General features: G+C 47.2%; 1 protein-coding gene across 1 annotated transcript in view; it reads left to right on the top strand.

The window, feature by feature from the left end:
- Nucleotides 1-18,634, top strand: part of LOC133345051 (protein flightless-1 homolog) — a 60,793-nt gene extending 42,159 nt beyond the window's left edge. The window contains exons 22-30 of the mRNA XM_061555458.1: nucleotides 1,962-2,101; nucleotides 2,917-3,121; nucleotides 8,959-9,113; nucleotides 10,296-10,356; nucleotides 12,541-12,669; nucleotides 13,080-13,186; nucleotides 14,337-14,442; nucleotides 15,071-15,136; nucleotides 15,821-18,634. Coding sequence (XP_061411442.1) covers nucleotides 1,962-2,101; nucleotides 2,917-3,121; nucleotides 8,959-9,113; nucleotides 10,296-10,356; nucleotides 12,541-12,669; nucleotides 13,080-13,186; nucleotides 14,337-14,442; nucleotides 15,071-15,136; nucleotides 15,821-15,955 — 1,104 coding nt within the window. The 3' untranslated portion in view covers nucleotides 15,956-18,634. The remainder of the gene's footprint in view (nucleotides 1-1,961; nucleotides 2,102-2,916; nucleotides 3,122-8,958; nucleotides 9,114-10,295; nucleotides 10,357-12,540; nucleotides 12,670-13,079; nucleotides 13,187-14,336; nucleotides 14,443-15,070; nucleotides 15,137-15,820) is intronic.
- Nucleotides 18,635-22,512: the final 3,878 nt, after the last annotated feature.

Genomic DNA, 22,512 nt, shown 5'->3' with positions numbered 1-22,512 from the left:
TCTACACACACCACCCACACTGACTCACTTGCACACTCACACTCCTCTACTCACACCAGCCACACTGACTCACTCTCACTCCTCTACCCACACCCACCACACTGACTCACTCTCACACTCTCACTCCTCTACCCACACTAACTCACTCTCACACTCTCACTCCTCTACGCACACCCACCACACTCACACTCACACTCCTCTACATATACCAACCACACTGACTCACTCTCACACTCTCACTCCTCTACCCACACCCACCACACTAACTCACTCGCACACTCCTCTACCCACACCCACCACACTGACTCACTCTCACACTCTCACTCCTCTACCCACACTGACTCACTCTCACTCCTCTACCCACACCCACCACACTGACTCACTCTCACACTCTCACTCCTCTACCCACACCCACCACACTGACTCACTCTCACACTCACACTCCTCTACCCACACCAATCACACTGACTCACTCTCACACTCTCACTCCTCTACCCACACCCACCACACTGACTCACTCTCACACTCTCACTCCTCTACCCACACTGACTCACACTCACACTCCTCTACCCACACCAATCACACTGACTCACTCTCACACTCTCACTCCTCTACCCACACCCACCACACTGACTCACTCTCACACTCTCACTCCTCTACACACACCACCCACACTGACTCACTTGCACACTCACACTCCTCTACTCACACCAACCACACTGACTCACTCTCACTCCTCTACCCACACCCACCACACTGACTCACTCTCACACTCTCACTCCTCTACCCACACTAACTCACTCTCACACTCTCACTCCTCTACGCACACCCACCACACTCACTCTCACACTCACACTCCTCTACATATACCAACCACACTGACTCACTCTCACACTCTCACTCCTCTACCCACACCCACCACACTAACTCACTCGCACACTCCTCTACCCACACCCACCACACTGACTCACTCGCACACTCTCACTCCCTCTACACACTCCAACCACACTGACTCACACTCACACTCCTTTACCCACACCCACCACACTAACTCACTCTCACACTCTCAGTCCTCTACCCACACCCACCACACTGATTCACTCGCACACTCACACTCCTCTACCCACTCCAACCACACTGATTCACTCGCACACTCACACTCCTCTACCCACACCAACCACACTGACTCACTCTCACACTCTCACTCCCTCTACTCACACCAACCACACTGACACACTCCCACACTCTCACTCCTCTACCCACACTGACTCACTATCACACTCTCACTCCTCTACCCACACCCACCACACTGACTCACTCGCACACTCTCACTCCTCTACCCACACTGACTCACTCTCACACTCTCACTCCTCTACCCACACCCACCACACTCACTCACTCGCACACTCTCACTCCTCTACCCACACTGACTCACTCTCACACTCTCACTCCCTCTACTCACGCCAACCACACTGACTCACTCGCACACTCTCACTCCTCTACCCACACCCACCACACTGACTCACTCGCACACTCTCATTCCTCTACCCACACTGACTCACTCTCACACTCTCACTCCCTCTACTCACGCCAACCACACTGACTCACTCGCACACTCTCACTCCTCTACCCACACCCACCACACTGACTCACTCGCACACTCTCATTCCTCTACCCACGCCAACTTCCCATGCGACTGTGTGTGACGCTTTGACGTGTTGTGCACGTTTGTTGTCTGCACGTGTACGACACTGTGTTGTTAGTGAGTAGAGGCTGTATAATGTAAACCTTACATTCAAGGTGGGTGTTTTTGTGGGGCTGTCTTACGTGTAGTACTTTGGCACGTACAGCGGCATAGTTATTGAATGTGTGCCGCACCGACCTTTGTGCGATGCTGTAATAAGAGCAGTAATCGTGTTGCGGTCACCGTAACCGAGTTGACAATGCTGTGCTGTCCTCAGGCTGAGACGCTGATGGACGAGTGGAATGAGGACCTGGAGGGAATGGAGTCGTTTGTGTTGGAGGGCAGGAAGTTTGTGCGTCTACCCGACGAAGAGTTTGGCCACTTCCACACACACGACTGCTATGTCTTCCTGTGCCGGTACGGAGACACGGGCAAAGCCACACACACAAGTGCACAAGACATCCATTTTTGCGCCTGCAAAGACAAAGATCCCCTGTAAAGCTTCAACCAACTTTTGAGGCAAATTCTGTTAGCGAGCACCTATGAAGGCTGGCACGGTACACGAGGGGCAGTGGGTAGCCAGCACCACGCCTGGCCGCCTTTGTCTCCCCAGTGGCGATGTTAACACACCACACCAGGTATTCATTTGAGGCTGAGTCGACCTAGGGGAGGCCCAGGACCAGTTCAGATAATCGTCAATGGTATTGGCCGTGAGCGGTAATCGAACTCGGGTCGCCGGGTTCATAGCGCAGCATCCGAACCACTACACTACCTGGAACTGCAACAGGAGCTGCAATGTTTTATTCCTACCACAGAAAAATAATAACAAATGCTGACCACTACACACCTGCACAACAGCGTACATGTACAGGTGCATCTCGCTTTTGTTTCATTAACTGCTATATCAGCAGAAAGTACTGGTGTCGTGGTTAGCACCCCACCCCATAGCCAGTTATGATTCTAGGTTCATATGCACAATATCTGGTGCAATCAGTATTTAAACTTGGTATCACAGCTTGTGTGAATGTCAAGACTTGACACATTTGTGCGACATGGTGCTGAACACAACTGGCTCTCGTGAACCACGCCCGTCATGCGATAGATGCTCTGCCACAGAATGTACCCCGGCACTCTGATGCTAAACCAAGGCATCGTGTGCCTTCCGATGTGACCGCTGACGTTGGTTCATTAAAAAAAAGACAGGCATCGTTGTTCTTTTCCTTGTCCTCAAGGTACTGGGTGCCGCTGGAGCGCGCTGAGGATGGGGCGGAGGAGGAGGAGGAGGCGGCGGGGGAGCAGGACAGCCAGATGGAGGAGGACCTGCAGTCCGTCGTCTACTTCTGGCAGGGCCGCGAGGCCTCTAACATGGGCTGGCTCACCTTCACCTTCAGCCTGCAGAAGAAGTTCGAGAGTCTCTTCCCCGGCAAAAAGATGGAGGTGAAGCAAATGTCCCCGTCAACTCTCCTTGGGGTTCATCTTCTTGGTTCTTTCGGTAAAGTCACGTAGAAGGGAAGTAATAAAATAATAAAAATAAAACATAATAAAACAATTCTCACGACGTTTCGGCCACAACGCAAGCAGCCGTCCTCAGGTGAAAACCAGGTCCGTCGAGGCGACAGAGTCTGAATGAAACAGCACACGGGCTTAGAGCATATATATAAGCTGGGCGCATTGACAAAGGAATTTGCATATCAACAGGAATTTAGCATATTTATGGGAAATGCAGGAATGTAATTAGTACTGCATATGCATGTGCATTATGCAGGATTAACAGCATCAAAGGGAGCTGCAGTTACTGCTGCTGCAGCAGTTGCTGCTGCTGCTGCAGTTTCTGCTGCTGCTGCAGTTGCTGCTGCTGCTGCACTTGCTGCTGCTGCTGCACTTGCTGCTGCTGCTGCACTTGCTGCTGCTGCTGCACTTGCTGCTGCTGCTGCACTTGCTACTGCTGCTGCAGTTGCTGCCTTATCCATTTTAATATAACACTATGTATTATTCTACCCACCCTAATGTGTATCATACTGCTATATGTTTACTGTACAATTACGACACCATACATTACTCTGCACACTGCACCATGTCAGTGAGTGGAACGCGGTCTGAAAGTCACCGTAAACGTGAACACAATCAGTTAAGATCCGAAATGGTTTATTACGTCCTTCCAATGATTGCTAAGCCAGAATCCATCTTCTCGGTTGAAATTGTCTCTGTGTTTGTATATGTGGATCGCCTCATGAACGAATCTCTCATGATAGCCAGATGGCTTGCAGAGAACCTCTGTCTTGGAGAAGTCAATGTCATGTGAGCCCACTGAATTGTAACAGTGATCTGCCACGGCTGAGGTGTTTGTCCTACCGTGTTTCAGGTCTGCCTTATGTTCACGGATGCGGTCCGAGACATGTCGTTTGGTTTCTCCAATGTAACTGCTACCACAGAGGCAACTTAGTTTGTAGACGCCAGGGTACTGTATGTCTGGAACCACATCTTTTACAGACGGGACCAGATCACGGATTTTATGTACTGTGTTGAATCGGACCTGGATCTTGTGTTTAATCAGGATTTTGGAGATCTTTTTTGTGACCCCAGCAATGTAGGGTAAGGTGATGGTCTTGAAAGGCTCCTCAACAGGATCCTTCTTGATGGTTGGAGTGATGGCTTTGCGGATTGTGTAGTCGGAGTAACCATTAGCCTTAAGAGCTTGGCGTACGTGTTTGAGTTCACTGGAAATGTGTTCATGGTCGGAGATGCATTGGGCTCTATGATATAGAGTCTTGATGAGGGAATTCTTCTGGGATGGATGGTGGTGGGAATCCGGTTTTAGATAAGCATCCGTGTGGGTGGCTTTCCTGTAGACAGAGTGGCTCATTGAACCATCAGGTCTCCTTTTGATTAGGACATCCAAAAAGGGTAGCTTGCCATCATTTTCGACTTCCATGGTGAATCTGATGGCGGGGTGTATGGAATTGATGTGGTCGAGAAATTGGTCTAGAGCAGGCCGGCCATGTGGCCAGATGACAAAAGTGTCGTCTACGTACCTCTTCCATAAGGTCGGGCGTAGAGTGGCAGTCTGGATGGCGTCCGTCTCAAATTTCTCCATGAAGATGTTGGCTACAACCGGAGATAGGGGGGAGCCCATTGGGGTGCCCTCAATTTGCTTGTGGAAGGTTCCATTCCAGGTGAAGTATGTATTGGTTAAGCAGTGTCTCACCAGGGGGGGTACCCCAGCATTCAGTCCTTGATGAACCAAGTCTTCAATGATTGCGATGGTGTCAGGCACAGGCACCTTGGTGAACAAGGAAACCACATCAAAACTGACAAGCAGGTCGTCTGGGGACAGGGCAATCCCCTTGATTGTCGATACCAGGTCAGTAGAGTTTAGTACTGCAGAGGTGGTTTTTCCAGTGAAAGGCCGTAGGATTTCGGACAAAAAACGAGCCAGTTTGTAAGTGGGGGAGTTGATAGTAGAGACAATGGGACGAAGAGGTGTATCTTCTTTATGTATCTTTGGCAAGCCGTACAATCTTGGTGGCCTGGCTGCAGAAGGTTTCAACGAGAACTGTTTGGTCTGATCAATTAATGCGGTTGAAGCAGAAATGATGTTGTTGGTTTTGGAGACGAGGCTGTTGGTGGGGTCTCTTTTTATTTTTGTATAGCTGCCATCGTTGAGTAGTTCTTGAATTTTGTTGTTGTATTCTATTTTGTCCATGATGACAGTGGCATTGCCTTTGTCGGCTGAGAGGATGACAATGTCATCCCTCTTTTTTAATTGAGCTAATTCAAAACGCGTTTTGAATTAGCTCAATGGCAGCTATACAAAAATAAAAAGAGACCCCACCAACAGCCTCGTCTCCAAAACCAACAACATCATTTCTGCTTCAACCGCATTAATTGATCAGACCAAACAGTTCTCGTTGAAACCTTCTGCAGCCAGGCCACCAAGATTGTACGGCTTGCCAAAGATACATAAAGAAGATACACCTCTTCGTCCCATTGTCTCTACTATCAACTCCCCCACTTACAAACTGGCTCGTTTTTTGTCCGAAATCCTACGGCCTTTCACTGGAAAAACCACCTCTGCAGTACTAAACTCTACTGACCTGGTATCGACAATCAAGGGGATTGCCCTGTCCCCAGACGACCTGCTTGTCAGTTTTGATGTGGTTTCCTTGTTCACCAAGGTGCCTGTGCCTGACACCATCGCAATCATTGAAGACTTGGTTCATCAAGGACTGAATGCTGGGGTACCCCCCCTGGTGAGACACTGCTTAACCAATACATACTTCACCTGGAATGGAACCTTCTACAAGCAAATTGAGGGCATCCCAATGGGCTCCCCCCTATCTCCGGTTGTAGCCAACATCTTCATGGAGAAATTTGAGACGGACGCCATCCAGACTGCCACTCTACGCCCGACCTTATGGAAGAGGTACGTAGACGACACTTTTGTCATCTGGCCACATGGCCGGCCTGCTCTAGACCAATTTCTCGACCACATCAATTCCATACACCCAGCCATCAGATTCACCATGGAAGTCGAAAATGATGGCAAGCTACCCTTTTTGGATGTCCTAATCAAAAGGAGACCTGATGGTTCAATGAGCCACTCTGTCTACAGGAAAGCCACCCACACGGATGCTTATCTAAAACCGGATTCCCACCACCATCCATCCCAGAAGAATTCCCTCATCAAGACTCTATATCATAGAGCCCAATGCATCTCCGACCATGAACACATTTCCAGTGAACTCAAACACGTACGCCAAGCTCTTAAGGCTAATGGTTACTCCGACTACACAATCCGCAAAGCCATCACTCCAACCATCAAGAAGGATCCTGTTGAGGAGCCTTTCAAGACCATCACCTTACCCTACATTGCTGGGGTCACAAAACAGATCTCCAAAATCCTGATTAAACACAAGATCCAGGTCCGATTCAACACAGTACATAAAATCCGTGATCTGGTCCCGTCTGTAAAAGATGTGGTTCCAGACATACAGTACCCTGGCGTCTACAAACTAAGTTGCCTCTGTGGTAGCAGTTACATTGGAGAAACCAAACGACATGTCTCGGACCGCATCCGTGAACATAAGGCAGACCTGAAACACGGTAGGACAAACACCTCAGCCGTGGCAGATCACTGTTACAATTCAGTGGGCTCACATGACATTGACTTCTCCAAGACAGAGGTTCTCTGCAAGCCATCTGGCTATCATGAGAGATTCGTTCATGAGGCGATCTACATATACAAACACAGAGACAATTTCAACCGAGAAGATGGATTCTGGCTTAGCAATCATTGGAAGGACGTAATAAACCATTTCGGATCTTAACTGATTGTGTTCACGTTAACGGTGACTTTCAGACCGCGTTCCACTCACTGGCATGGTGCAGTGTGCAGAGTAATGTATGGTGTCGTAATTGTACAGTAAACATATAGCAGTATGATACACATTAGGGTGGGTAGAATAATACATAGTGTTATATTAAAATGGATAAGGCAGCAACTGCAGCAGCAGTAGCAAGTGCAGCAGCAGCAAGTGCAGCAGCAGCAGCAAGTGCAGCAGCAGCAGCAAGTGCAGCAGCAACTGCAGCAAGTGCAGCAGCAACTGCAGCAGCAGCAGAAACTGCAGCAGCAGCAGCAACTGCTGCAGCAGCAGTAACTGCAGCTCCCTTTGATGCTGTTAATCCTGCATAATGCACATGCATATGCAGTACTAATTACATTCCTGCATTTCCCATAAATATGCTAAATTCCTGTTGATATGCAAATTCCTTTGTCAATGCTCTAAGCCCGTGTGCTGTTTCATTCAGACTCTGTCGCCTCGACGGACCTGGTTTTCACCTGAGGACGGCTGCTTGCGTTGTGGCCGAAACGTCGTGAGAATTGTTTTATTATGTTTTATTTTTATTATTTTATTACTTCCCTTCTACGTGACTTTACCGAAAAACCAAGAAGATGAATCCCTGCAGTCACGAAAGCTTTAAATCGAAATCTCCTTGGGGTGTTCGGCCGGCCTCTCTTAGGGGAATCGACATGTTATGGTTCTCCCTTGCAGCAGCTTGATGAATGATATTCTTAGGTTTTTTCGGTAAAGTCACGTAGGTAAACAATTTAAATTAATAAAAAGTAAAATAAAATAAAAAATCACGACATTTCGGAGGCAACACAAGCTTCCGTCTTCAGGTGGAACCGTCACAGCACGATTGCTGTATCAAGTAAGAGAAATTCCAAGAGGACCCGTCCTTGTACAGTGATACCTCGGTTCACGAACGCTTCTGTTCACGAACAACTCAGTTCACGAACAGAAAAGTTCATAAAAATATGCTCCGGTTCACGAACTCCGCTTCAGTTCACGAACAGGAGCCGCGGCCATTTTAATGCTATTTCCAGGCTGTCACATGGTCGTGACTTCCTGTAGGAAGATCGTGGAGAGAAGAAGAGACACAGAAAGAAGTACTGTGAAGACACTTTCAGTGACTTTTTGCTTTTTGGTACTGTACTGTACTACTGTACTGTACAATACTGTACTTACTGTATTGTACAGTTCACCCGTTTGAGTGCTTACTGAAGTCATCTCAAGCAAGGTTAGTGTTCTCTCTTTATACATTACTATACTGTACAGTACTAATGTGTATTGTAATTTGTTTCATATTTTTGTGCTTCAAAAACCAAAAAAAAGGTCAGAACGGATTAACCGGATTTACATTGAACCCTATGGGAAAATGTGCCTCGGTTCATGACCAATTCGGTTCGCGACCAGAGTCAGTTCACGAATTAAGTTCGTGAACCGAGGTATCACTGTATATATACTGGTTGAGGGTGGGAGGAGCCAAGGCAGGCACCTGGATCGGAGTTTTGTATTATTATTATTGTGAGGTTGGTGCGGCTGAAGCCGCTGCTAGGAATGAACCTTTGTTGTGTAGACTGGTTGAACTGGGAGGTACCAGAGTTGTTAAGGTGCGGCTGCTGTGAATGATCTAAATTATGATTTTAACATGGGAATTTTCCGTTTCAAAAATACATTGACGCAATAATAGTTATTATTGCTGTAGGAGAATTGAAATGCATTGGTCGAGGACGCAACGCACGTTCAGTTCATCATCGCCAACAACGACAATCTATTAAGTTGACCGGAGGTTGTCTGAGAAGGACAGTACATCGGTCAAACCACCATACCGCCACTCCCGCTGCGTCGCCGCTTCCCACGGACTCGTGCCGGCTCAAGTGGCGGCTCAGCAATGCGCTTGTGCCCGTGCGTGCGTCGTGATGAGTGCAGGTGGTGCGCATGACCCAGCAGCAGGAGAACCTCAAGTTCCTGTCGCACTTCAAGCGCAAGTTCCTTATCCACAGGGGCAAGCGGCGCGCCACGGAGAACGCTCTGCAGCCCAGCCTCTTCCACCTGCGCACCAACGGCAGCGCGCTGTGCACACGGTACCCTCGCCCACCCGCCTGCCCACGCTGCCTCTTGCGCGTGCTGCTGCTGCAGCGTAGGTGGCTTCAGATGAGGCAGGTTGGCTGGAGATTAGGGAAAGGGGTGGAGGTTGCTGTTAGGTGTAAGTGGAATTGTACTCGATTCTGTTATTACGTAGGCCAATGTGTTCAGGAGCTTAAATGCCAAAAGTCGAGAGGGCTTTACGCGTGAGAGTTTGCGTAGTTTTGCTCTTCCTCTATTGAAGGAGCACAGAATACAGTGGTTTGATGTATTATAATATACGTGATAGAAAGATCCCAGTAAAACTAAACAGAAAAATGCCGCCGGTGCTGCTTGAGGGTGCAGAGATGTCGTTATTAGGAAAGAATGAAGATTGAGTGGGTGCTTAAAGGACGGAGATGATAATTATGAGATGAATGTCGGCAATACCTCTAAAGGCAAGCAGGAATTCAGTAGTGATTACTAAATATTCTCAAGAAGGTCAGGGGGGTGAGACTCACACTTGGGCACGTGTTGAGAAGAGGCAGAGATGACGCAATGAGAAGGGCTGTCGAGATGCCACCGGTGGAGGGAGCAGAGGGAGCCCGAGGCGGGCAGGGGATGGGAGGAGGCAGTGGAAAGAGAAACGGGGACGGTGCATGTGATGATTCAAGTTCAAGTTCATTTATTAGGTATAGCCCTGTGAGCCATGTGGCTCTTAAGTCTGGTGCAACCGCAACAAACAAAACATGAACACAGAACATCTTAAAGCGACAACGCGTAACAGAAACATCCTGTAATAAACCAGCAAATATAAAAAAATGTTTTAAAACGCTGTGTGTAAAAATCCCAATGTGGTGCAAGCCAACAATAACAACCATGATACAATTTAGATTAACCATATGTTTTCGAATTACCAAAATAAATATATAAAAACAATGTAACAACAGTAATCATAGGAACTGTGATTCAAAATGTAACAATAAACGATATACACGTACGACCAAATTTACAGCCATAGCTGGCAGCATGACACTCTCAGTGTATGAGAGAAGAGGTGCAGAATAGAAGCTCACGGGGAGAGAAAACCCGAGCAGCTGTTTCCCATGCAGCAGTGGGACTTGTGGCTGAGAAAGAGAAGATGATAAGAAGGCCGGTTGGTTAGGTGAAATTGTCGTCAATAATTATGTGTCCCGCTGTAGGTCCATTCAAGTGAATACGGACGCAGGTCTACTCAACTCGGAATTCTGCTACATATTGAAGGTGCGTATTGGCGCAGGCCACGCCGCTATCGTGCTTGCGGCTCTGCGTGGTCTCTGCAGAGTAACCGCAGCCATTGCTTGCCGCGGGCTGTCTGCCCGCACAACAACGTCTGTGTATGTATATTTGTTGAACTTCTTTTGCACCGTACGTAGCCAACCGTGCTAATTTGAGGTGCGGGGGAAGAACAACAAACTAAACACAAAAAGCAGTTCTCAAGAATCTTGCTTGCCGGCAAGATGAACTGCAATGTTTCATGCATACCACAGATAAAAGCGAATGCATGTATATGTGAATAATTACACTGTAATGGAGAATTTCTTACCTATATAACCTCTTGCCACGGCAGCTCTCTCGCCCACGGCAGCTCTCTCGCCCACTGCATTGGCATTGCTGCTACATTGGCATTGTTGCTGCATTGGCATTGTTGCTGCATTGGCACTCGTGCACCGCCCATGCTCTTGGTGCTGTTGACACACTTGGGCTAGGCCCATCCCCAAACCTTTATAAACAGTTTGCCTTTAGAGGCCGACTCCTTTGCCTGATGACGACTGCTTGTGTTGCAATCGTAACGTCGTGATTTGTTTTATTTTTATTTCTAACTACGTGACCTTACCGAAAAAACCAAAGAGTATAAGAAACTATAGTCAAATGAGTTTTCCTGCATGTAAAAAACATTGTGGCTTTTAATCCCCATTTATCTCCATAGTTACTCACTAGGTAAGATCAAAGTGTATTACCTTTGAAGTGCACTTTAATCTGAACTCCCTCCGCTACACATGCCCCAGTTGATCTCTCACTGAGTGGCAGGGCCCCTCGCCCCCCTCCCTCGCCCCCCTCCCTCGCTGTATGCACGTAATAGAGCTGCACTATCTGGCTAAACCGCCGAAAACACGGTCGATGGCACATTTTCACTTCGTTAAATTATTACCTAAAAATGTGTTTTATCAGGTAAGGCCCCCACTGAGCTGTATAGCTCTTTTTCAGAAGCGACCTGGCCACAAATGATAGCTCAACGAAGTGGCTTATCACGTGGAAATCTATAGCAGACAAATATTCTAGACGCTCGTGGATTCTAAACGTGGAGGGAAAAACCGGTGGACCCGGAAAAAAATGTACGCGCCCATGGGGAGAGATTTGCATGCTCCAAATATAAAAGCGTCGGGCTCGGGATCGAACCTATTACCTCCTGCATACCGGGCGAGGGAGTTAACAGCTTTGTTCTTCAGAATAGTGGGCTTATGACGGGTTACATCGGAAGAAGGGATTATGACTGGTGGTTGAGACTAACAACGGAGTAACAGCCGAAGTAGGGAATGTGCCTGAAGTTGACAAGTGGATTGTTACATTAAAGGCCTTCATCTTACAATGGACTGATTATCACTGATGATGATGATGGTAATATTTATCTTTAATGCCAGGCATCTGAGCCATGGGATTGCTTCAGCTTGCTTCACTCACTTTAATGTCAGTGTTTAGTGCGGCATCAACATTGGACGGTGACGCGGCTTGTTGCAGAGCTTCACAGTTCAAATCCAGCGGCCGCCCTGATTCTTACTGCGGGTGTATCGATCATAAAAATTCACGGCGTCTGATTCACAGTGGCCAGTAAAAGTCCCGTGGCTTCATTCGCAAGAGTAGGCCATTGTGTGCCAGCATCACGATCCACATTTACCAAAATGTAAAGAAAATACCCGTATATTACTAATTTTAAATATTCATCACCTTAACCAAAGCGCTGTACATTAAACTAACTATGGTACAAGATGGTTGGCGAGATGAAATGAGATGAGTGGATGGGCTATATTTAAAATGAAGTGGTGGTGACGATGCGTGGAATAAACGGAGATGGAAATGTGATGAGTGGATTGATGATGGGTGGCCATGGGGAGTTGTGGACAGGGAAGGCATTAGTACGAGTGGGGAGGACAACAAGGGGAGAAGGAGGGGTGGCAAGATCCTCCCAAAAAAAAGTCGCTTGAGTCGTTGAGGCTTTCCTGGATAAACATGCGTAATAATGGACATCAGAGTAGACAAAGATGTCCAGTCTTGATGCGTAGTTCTGGCCACAGCAACCATCTGTGCGCCACGCCAGATATAAACATTTACTTGCTAAAAGGACATTTCTCAATTGCTTCTGCGAATAAACAAATGCATCTTTTTTTTTGTCGCACAAATGCATTGCAGGTTCCTTTCAACAGCGAGGACAGCCCAGGGATTGTGTACGCCTGGATTGGCCGTGCCGCTGACCCAGATCAGGCCAAGCTGGCGGAGGAAATAATGAACACCATGTTCAGCAGCGACTACAGCAAGCAGGTTTGCTCTCCAGCTGTCCGTCGTGCCGCAGCCGCCTGTGTTTCTCGCTCTGTGGCTTTTGACCGAAGGATGCAGCCCCAGAAATACTTTACACTGTTCCGCTGGTCGGTTGTGGATAGCCCATACAAAGCAATCACAATGTATATTCATAAAAATGTATGTATGTTCAACATCTTTTGCAACGTGCATAGCCAACCATGCTAATCGGAGGTACGAGGTTCCATGGCGAATATGGAACTGGTTCACAGTTGTCTCGTTGTTCCGCCGCTGGCTAAAATAATGTGGCCGTAACGTTGAAATGTTTTGATTTGGCGGCTGGTGCTCTCAATGCAAGGTTGTGCGCATGCGTTATGGCGCTCAGGGTTTGTCCCACAAACCTCCCTGTCGTGGGCCCCCCCCCTTCCCCGCAGGTGGTGGACGAGGGAGAGGAGCCGGAGAACTTCTTCTGGGTGGGGATCGGGGGCAGCAAGCCTTACGAGGAGGATGCCGAGTACATGAAGTACGCACGCCTCTTCAGGTGAGTGCTCGCGCCGAGCGCGTGAATACCTGCTCGGGCAGCCCTGCTCTTCTGGGGCCGCTTGCTCTTCCAGGGCTGTGGCGCTCCCCTCTAATGTGGTATTTTGTGTGCTCCGTGCAGACACTGCTCGTCCACAAGGCCCGCCGTCGGATGTGGTCCGCTACAATTTTTGTTTACACAAAATAAATAAATATATTTTACTGGCCGTTAATCAACTATTCGGATTAGGCAATGAAAAGCAAGTTGATCATTGTCATGGATTTGTTTAATGAACACATTACAGCAACAAAAACATTCCTTTTTCACTCAGAAAAATGTGTTATCGGCGCACCGTTGGCCACAAAATAATCTTGATTGTTGACAGGGGCCCAGAGATGTTGAGAACCACTGCTGTAGAGGATAGGAACTCGGCTGCATTGTGCAGGGGATTGACTTTCTCATCTAAAAATCTCTTTTTTTGGAGTCCACATTGAAAAATCCTTGCCGAAATATCAGCGTGTGCGAGCTTGCACTCCAGCATGTTGGTGTGAAATATGAATCTGGAAAGCTTATTATCTGATGAATGTTTAACACCTATCCATCAATGTGACAGATCCCTAAACCTGCTCGGTTCTATTCCAACAGTGGGCAGAAACGCAAGAAACGCCTTTTTACGAGCATCGTTAACCATATGTCAGATACCACTTAAATAATTTACTGGAAGGTAATGGCTGTAATGACATTTGTTAGGCGTGGCGAATGGGGTTTCTAGCTGCTCTCGTGCCATTTGGTTGCAATTATTCGTGGCAGACAGACAGACTCCGGAGGGAGTGACATTTTAATTTGACGTAAAATCCTCATCCGCACGCTCGGCTGAAGGCTCTCATCGTCTTCGAATATTCCAGAGCTGCTTAGGATATGAAACCCAATTCATTTCTGAGCATGGGAAAAAAGTGCCTTAAAAAATCATTCATAGGGCAACTCGGACACTGCACAGACTCGCTCTCGGAATGCCAAGATGCTCTACTTTTTTTTCCCCTTTAAGGTTCAGCGATGCTCTGTACTTGTGGTTAAGGTTTAGCCCCTAGATGGGGATAGACCAGCGTGTTTAGCTGCGTGTGCAGTTGTTATGGTTAATTCATTATCTTGTGTCCTCGTTTTTGGGTTCCAGATGCTCCAATGAGAAGGGCTACTTTGCCGTGTCAGAGAAGTGTTCCGACTTCTGTCAAGACGATTTGGCAGATGACGACATCATGCTGCTTGACAACGGCCAAGAGGTAACACCACGCCGTCCCTCCAATGCGTCGCACCACTCCTCCCGAAAACCACGGCCAACCACAAAACCTGATGCGTCGCTTTCATTCCCCGAGACAAACAACACTGTATAGCACTTCACATAATTCAAGCGTGCCTTAAAAACAAGCCACAGTGTGACTGGCCATTCAACACAAACTATAAACCAATCAATGAACCGATAGAGACACGCAGAGAGACTCGTAGAGGTACATTGTAGAGGCCAACCACATGAGTACGATTGTGGCCATGCAAACCAAACTATGGACCACATGGTAAATCTCTCTGTCGTGTGTGATCCTTCATCGCACGAGGAATTGCAAAACTACACAAACTTCTCTCTCACCATTGGAACCTCATTTGCCAGTAGCAACATATGATAATTGTTTTTTTACCCTTTTATTTGGCAACAAAACTGACACCTTTTTTACAAGAAGTCATGTTTGCATTAACCACAATACCTGCAGTCGGAATGCAAACAAAAAACACAACTCTGATAATGTATGCACTGTCCTTGAAGTTGATTGGTCCGCACCCGAGACAGCTTTCCTTAGAACCTAGTCTCACATGGTGTTGCAAGTGACTCTCTAACACAGAGCTCCTTCTGTGTAGGTCTACATGTGGGTGGGCACTCAAACCAGCCAGGTGGAGATCAAGCTAAGCCTGAAGGCCGTTCAGGTAAGAACCACTCCTCTCACAGCCCTTTCTCCTCACCGTAGCTCGGTTGGCTATGGACGGTGCAAAAGAAGTTCAACATTCAGTCAAACCTTGGATTGCGAGCATCATTCGTTCCGGAAACGTATTTGTAATCCAAAGCACTCGTATATCAGTTGTGATCACGTGACGCTCGGCAGACAAAGCGTATACACGTACTACTCGTATTGCAAGACCTCGCTCGTTTATCAAATGAATATTTATTTACAAAAATTTGCTCGTCTTGCAAAACACTCGCAGACCAAGTTACTCGCAATCCAAGGTTTTACTGTATATGCCAAGCTGTGGTGATTTGGTCATAAGCGCCTGATGTCTTCAGATCTCGCAAGATAAGCACGCTTGAGCCAGGATAGTGCTCTGTTGGGTTGACCACCTTGCGCAGCAGGTTTGAATCGTACACGCGGGGCTTGTGTAGTGGGCAGCTTGGCACAATACATTGTGATACTGTACTTCTATGCTTCCACATCACTGTCTCCGGGCTTGCCCTTCACCAGCCCACACTGACCGACATGGTGAAGTATGGTCAAATTACCCCATATCGAAAGGCCCTCATCCCGCAATGAATTGAAAAAGTCCACGCGTACCCACATGTGCTTGGTGGTGGCGGCGGCAGGAGCGGCAATGGAAACTGCGATGTCGCCTCTGCAGGTGTACATCCAGAACATGCGCAGCAAGGACACGAGCCGCCCGCGCAAGCTCAAGCTGGTGCGCAAGGGCAACGAGACGCTGTACTTCACGCGCTGCTTCCACGCGTGGGGGGAGTTCCGCAAGCAGTGCGAGTGAGCGGTGACGCGCCCCCGGGCTCGCTCGCAAAAAAACATCAACTTCGCGGTCGTAGAAAACAAACTAACAAGTATAAAAATGGCCCGGTCGCTCCCTCTCGCCCCTTACATCTGCTCACAACTCTCTTCTTTCCGTTATATGCCTTTTAAAGGTTGATCCATTTATAATTACCCCACTAAAATACTAGGGGAGATGTTGTAGGTAAGGGAAAAAACCTATACAGTAGAACCCTTCTTAACGACCACCCCAGTTAACCACGAATCGCTTAACGACAGGCCTCTAGAGCACAGTGTTCGCTTACCGACTATTTCTCTGTTAACGACGGGCTGTTTTAGTTACAGTAAATATTAATGAATCCATTGATTTACCATGTTTCCTTTAATATGTGTTTATAATGTTAGTATCTTTGTGCATTAATATCCATTGTTTAAATATTATCAAGTCCGTTTTTTGGGTGAAAAAGGGTAACTTTCGATGCTATCGGAAGGAATTAAGCCATTAACGTGTATTTCCTAGACTCGCTTAACGACCACATCACTTAACGACCGGTTTCATAAAACCAATTACCGTCGTTAAGAGGGGTTCTACTGTATTTTAATTCAAGGCCGCATACGTGTCTCGCACCAATCCCAAGACGCTTACCACCTTTCCTTCCTGTTCCCCTGTGAGTCGCGAGGTGACACGGTCCAGTGGTCACACATTCGGGTCCAGCGGTCGCACGTTCGAATCTAGCGGCCGCCCTGGTTAATGATTGGGCACCGGACATTTAGTAGCAAGTGTCAGAGCACGATGGCCTCTTCCGCAAAACCCGACCATGTGAGTTACAGCTCGATCACATTCCTCTACAGTCCACACTGGCAAATTATGAAGAATATAACTGGCAACCGCTTTCAAGGTGTTATTAATTGTAGAAATACTTACAAGCCCTCATGCGTCACAGTGATTGTTAAGGATCCCGTGACATCATTCAATTGCGTGCCGGCGGTCATGGTGCAAATTTGCCAAATTTGAGGAATTCTGCCGCGGATTACTTGGTTGGAGTATACACACGGCACTCACCGACCCCTGCCGTGACAAATTGGCAGGACCTTCTGGAAAAAAACGAGTCCTGAGATTCGGTGAAGCCCTCTTGGGTAAACAACCATTTGTTAACATAATAACAGAGCCATCATTTCACAACAGTTCAATCACGCCTTTTGAGAATAAAGTAAAAGGTTGATTACAAATAAGTGGGGCGCTATAAATGGATCGCCCTTGTATATCCCAGCTATCTGTGGATGAGCTACATGTGTGGCGGGCTTCTCTGTAACTCCCACAGCACAATTTAATTGAGGCCACTCATTAGATGCGGGTGATGTTGTGCACTTTTAAATCTAGAATGAAAACTCATTGCGTTCGAACAGTTTTTTGTGTTTTGTTTGTTGTCCTTCCCCCGCACCTCCGATTTGCACGCTTGGCTACGTACGGTGCAAACGGAAGTTTAACATGCAGACATGTTTTACTTATAGATGCAGGAGTTCATTTTCATTGACGCTGAAGTGAAAATGTTATATCTTCATTGAACTCCTTGTGATTCGAAAGCTACGCGCAGCTTTCGTTCAATATGCTCTTGCACCACTGCTCATGCAGTATTGCAGTTGCTTTCTTTAACTTTTGCCGCAAAATGGTACACAATTTATGGACCCTGGAGGGAAGACGGAAGTGAGCCGACCCTTGTCCGAGATCTCATTCAGCTTGGGGCGTTGGGCGGCATGCGAAAGTTGCGACGCGGCTCGCACTCGTGGGGATATTTCACCGTTTTAACTGGAGGCTCCAGCTTTTGCCAGAGGTCTGCAGCGGCACCGCTCGAAACATTCCCAACAAGTCCTTGGCCCTCGTATACTTATACAGCACGATTGTTTACTAGAAATGTCAGTTGCTTTGTGACCGCGATTCATTCCGAAGTACACAATTACAATTGTGCAACTCAGCACGGGTCTCCTTTCCCCAGTTATCCACGGTTTATGATGATCCATCACACGGCAAGGTCAAGAACCTGTTGAACCTTCACCCCTCAGCCAGCCGGTGGCTAAAAAGCATTCTAATGCCCATGAAGGGACATGTCACGCCGTGTCCACTTATCCTCGCCGCCCCCCCTGCTCCCCCACGGATACTGGAGACCTTGGGTGGATCGCTGGAGACAATGGCCACATTGCAGCCAAAATTACTAAAGTCACCAGTGAGAACAAGGATCAGGAGAGCGTGTGGGTAATAGCTACTCCACTAAGGACATATTGGTTAAAGTGCCTCTACGCTCGCGCAGTGCTCATCACTGTTGGCAGCCCCGAGTCAGTGATGGAAATTGCACATTCCTATGACAAGCACCAGTCCTCCCTTGGACAACCAACTACTGTGGACATCTTACAAAGTGCTACTGAATTTACTGACCCCCCTCCCCCACTCGGGAATAGGTTGAATTTGTCTCCCTGATCTATATTTGAAGCCCTCGGCCTTCTGACTGGGCGTAGCGTTTGTGTCCAACGGCTGGCCATGGTGGTCGGAGCCTAAACCACGGTCTCGTTTGAATTCGCACCAGCCTAGGATAAAATATGTTTTGTAATCTTGAGTGAATTGGGATGTATTTTTGTATTCAATTCAAAGTCCTTGTGCTAATCCGATAAAAGTATTGCTTAAATATTTCACGTGAATATGGTGTATATCTTTCGTAAAATGTAATGCCTGAGTTGCGAGCAACGCTGATACGTGGATTATGTGCAGCAGGGTCAAAAATATATTCTCTACAGAATTAGGAGAGGAGAGACTGAACACGCACAGTAGCACTGGGCCCATTGTACGAAGAGAAAGCAACCTTTGACGTCATGAGTCTGGGATCACGGGGAAGTGGTTGGCAGGACGGTCGAGCAGGAGGAGGGAGTTCCAGAGAAGTGAGCACTCGTAACACAGAGGTTGATGGACGGATTTCGAAAAGGCCTCGGTTGCCTGACCAGAGAGCTTGTGGAGGACAACATTAAGACGAGCTCAGAGAGATGGGTGGAGGTGAGCTACGGCGTGTGTGTTACACGTGTTTATATGTTGATTTATGAGAAAATTCGCTAGTTCCACCAGAGTACACATTGCATCGGGGTAGCTGAGTGGAGTCTGCTAGTTCAATCAGAGTACGCGTGTCATATCAGGGTAGCTGAGTGGATTCTGCTAGTTCCACCAGAGTACACGTGTTGTATCAGGGTAGCTGAGTGGATTATGCTAGTTCGACCAGAGTACACGTGTTGTATCAGGGTAGCTGAGTGGAGTCCGCTAGTTCAATCAGAGTACACGTGTTTTATCAGGGTAGCTGAGTGGATTCTGCTAGTTCCACCAGAGTACACGTGTTGTATCAGGGTAGCTGAGTGGAGTCTGCTAGTTTCACAAGAATATGCGTATTGTATCGACAGACATCAGTGATTTACGCCCGATTGTTTGCATCTCACTGCATTCGCAGTTTGGCGAGTACATCATCTTCCACTTATGGAGGAAATATATACACCACCTTCCCTGTGTTGTTGTTGGGACGCAGTTGAGAGCGGTCCTCACTGGTTGGGCCAGCAAAGTGAAACCGGGGCTGTACCTTCATCTGTTCTTCGGTCCTGTTCTCGTTTTGGACTCCACCGTTTCCCCACCACGTCTCGCGCCATTGGGTGGCATTGGGGTCCTCTTTGGCCGGCACAAGAGTCGTGGCACGAGCCTACAAATGTAGATCACCATTTAAATCGAACCGTGTGGCTCACTTAATGCACTTTGTGCCATGTGACATTTGTGGCTCAATGGCAGCAGGTTTCATGTCACTTGTAAGCGCGTTGCGGCCTCTGTGCTTTGTGTCTCGTCGCTCTTGACGAGCCACCGACCTGCTGAAGAGCCTCCACTCCACCGGCTTCTCCGTGTCGATAATTACATCACAGGATTTAGAAAGGAACTCTTTATAGCCGTATGTGTTTCCGGTCATGTTCTGATTTGCGCCTTCAATATGGAGCATTAGCAAAGTTGTACTGCGTAGGCATTATAAATGGCATGAGAGTATATCAATTGGAAGTATCAGAAGTTTATTACACTCTTTGGCAGTTGTATAACTCGCTATGGATTATTGATGAAAGTTAATCGTGAAAAAACAGTGCAAGTGTGTTGGCCATCAACACCTGTCAAGTTCCAAGCCACAACAAAGGCACCTTTAGCGCGAGTGTTTTGAAATCATCAATTCACTTATTTTAATTGGCAACCGTATAATTTGCACTATATGCATTCATCACAATTTATAACATGCGCATATTTCGCTAATCGGATGCAATGTTCAATTATTTTCTGACTTTATCAATGATAGAGAAATGGTGAGTTGTGAGTCTGTAGTGGATCAGGGGAAGAGGAGGTAGGAGAAAATGTATCTGTCTTGTCTGCGTAACAACGATACATCAGTGCTAAAGCAGTGAACCCAGAGATGTTTGGTAAATATTGAAAATCTGGGGTCCAAGGACGGTGGCCTGTGCGACACCATACAGGACTGGTTCAATGGTTGGTGTGAAGCCACTTTGCGAGACACATTGGGTTCTGGTTGTTAGAAAGAATTGAAGCAAAATCAGGCTTGAGCCAGAAATTTCCATGAAGGTTTTCATGGCGGTGGAGGAAAATTTGGTGATCGATGGAGTCAAATGCAGCACTTATGTCTAGAAGGACTCGTGTATCATTGAGCCCCCTTGTCAGCCGACTGGAGGTCATTCACTACCCGAACCAATTACATCTCCTTACTGTTGCCCGCCCGGAAGTCCGATTGAAAATGCTTCAGAAGGTCGTCAGATGTCAAATGAGTGTCAATGCGTTGCGCTGCAGCCCGTTCCAAGGACTTTCGCAGAGAGAATGGGAGATGCGGTGAAGGTTTAGAGAGATCACCCGGATCGAAGCCAGATGTGTTTTTATTTTTCTTCGGTGAGAACCTGGACAGGTGAGCCTTGAGCTGCTGCTTGAAGGTGCTTGGATGCTGCTGCGTACATGCAGTGGAAGAGAGAGAGTTCCAAATGCCTGGTGCAGCTACGGAGAAATGCCACTCAGCCAAGACAGTCCTGGTAGTGGGTATAATGAGCAACTTGTTTGGATTTTGGAATATTCGATGTACGCCATAGTACATCGCCACGTTTAAACGACGTGTGTTTTAATGCTATCAAGTCATTTTGAAGAAGAAAAATCTATCTAGGTTTGACATTTTAAGAATCTATATACATTGGCAATGTTCGGAACATTCCTAGATTGTGTTTGTAATAAATAAAAACTATTGAAATGTATGTTTTATTCCACTGTTATATCAAATCTATTGTCGTGCCATTGATCATTCTTTCCCCTTGATTGTTAGTTCACGAAATATTCATTTTTATTCCACATTCTGTTCTTCTTCCCCCAGTCATGTGCCTGAAATGTCGAATCATTTTTTTCAGTCTATAATTCTGTTCCGCATTCCTTCCCGAACCCCTACTTAGAGGTAATGAATGTATGACATGTAAAATGTACTTTTTTTAAAGATCCGTTCTGAGATGTTGAACATTCCTGCATTTTTTGCTATAGAGTACTGCAAGTATACAAGCATTTTTATAAACAGCTTTAATTTGTTGAATGTTGAAAGGGAATGCGGACACAACCAACCTGGTTAATTGTGACCACGTTAAATATTTACGATCGCTAAACTAAAGATGGCCACAGCAATGAAATTGAATGCGAGCCCCAGCCGTTGAAGTCGGCGTCTCCTCGCTCGTCTCTGCTGGCCAGCCCCTTGGCCGGTGGTGGAAGTTCCTATCACTATGACAGGGTCCGATCTATTGATGCGACGATCGATGTTGACCTCTCTCACGCAGAGGGGGGGTCACTTTGTTTTATTCACTCCAGATGGACCGTGGGCCGAGTCCATCCCCTTGGGGCCTAGTGTTTTACCTCGAAGTCTTACAGAGAATGGCCAGAGAGGGGGGGGGGGGGTGCGGACGCACAGCTGATGTTTTCATGGCGTTGTTGTGAAACTTTCTCAGACCCAACTGCATTTGTTTTTCTCAAACCCAGTAACAGCAGAGTTGCGCACCCTTTTACTTTGCCGACCTACAGAGAATTTGCACACACGGCTTCAAAGGGAATGGATGTGTTGGTGTTGCAGCCGTCGCGTTCGCAACCGCCACAATCGCCGTCTTGTTAGAATACTGTGGTGTGAAGGCTGCCATTCATGGAATAAGTGAACCGAAAAAGAGATTTATTTTTTATTTGAGCTAGCTGTTTGAATTTCATATCAGTGGTGACCTCTTTCGTACTATGACAGCTGAGTCGGTATTGGTGTCGCAGAGCTGATTTTTTTCCGTTGAAGATTTTCACTTAATGTGGTGGAAATATTAAACACAGATATTTCTTTTTTGTTATCAGGCAGCCTTTGTCTACGTTAATGACCTGCTCGGTCATAGCAGAGATATCGGCCTCCACATTTTTGACTTTGATGAATTCCCTACGTTTTTTCTCAGCAATGTATTCCTAATAGTGCTGTTGGAGTGCATACCTACCAAATA

The sequence above is a fragment of the Lethenteron reissneri genome, chromosome 3 (assembly GCF_015708825.2).
Source record: "Lethenteron reissneri isolate LAM-NWPU_2019-01 chromosome 3, ASM1570882v1, whole genome shotgun sequence".
Classification (NCBI taxonomy): Eukaryota; Metazoa; Chordata; class Hyperoartia; order Petromyzontiformes; family Petromyzontidae; genus Lethenteron; species Lethenteron reissneri.
Note: the sequence above shows the minus strand (reverse complement) of the source record. Positions and strands in the feature narration are given on the sequence as shown.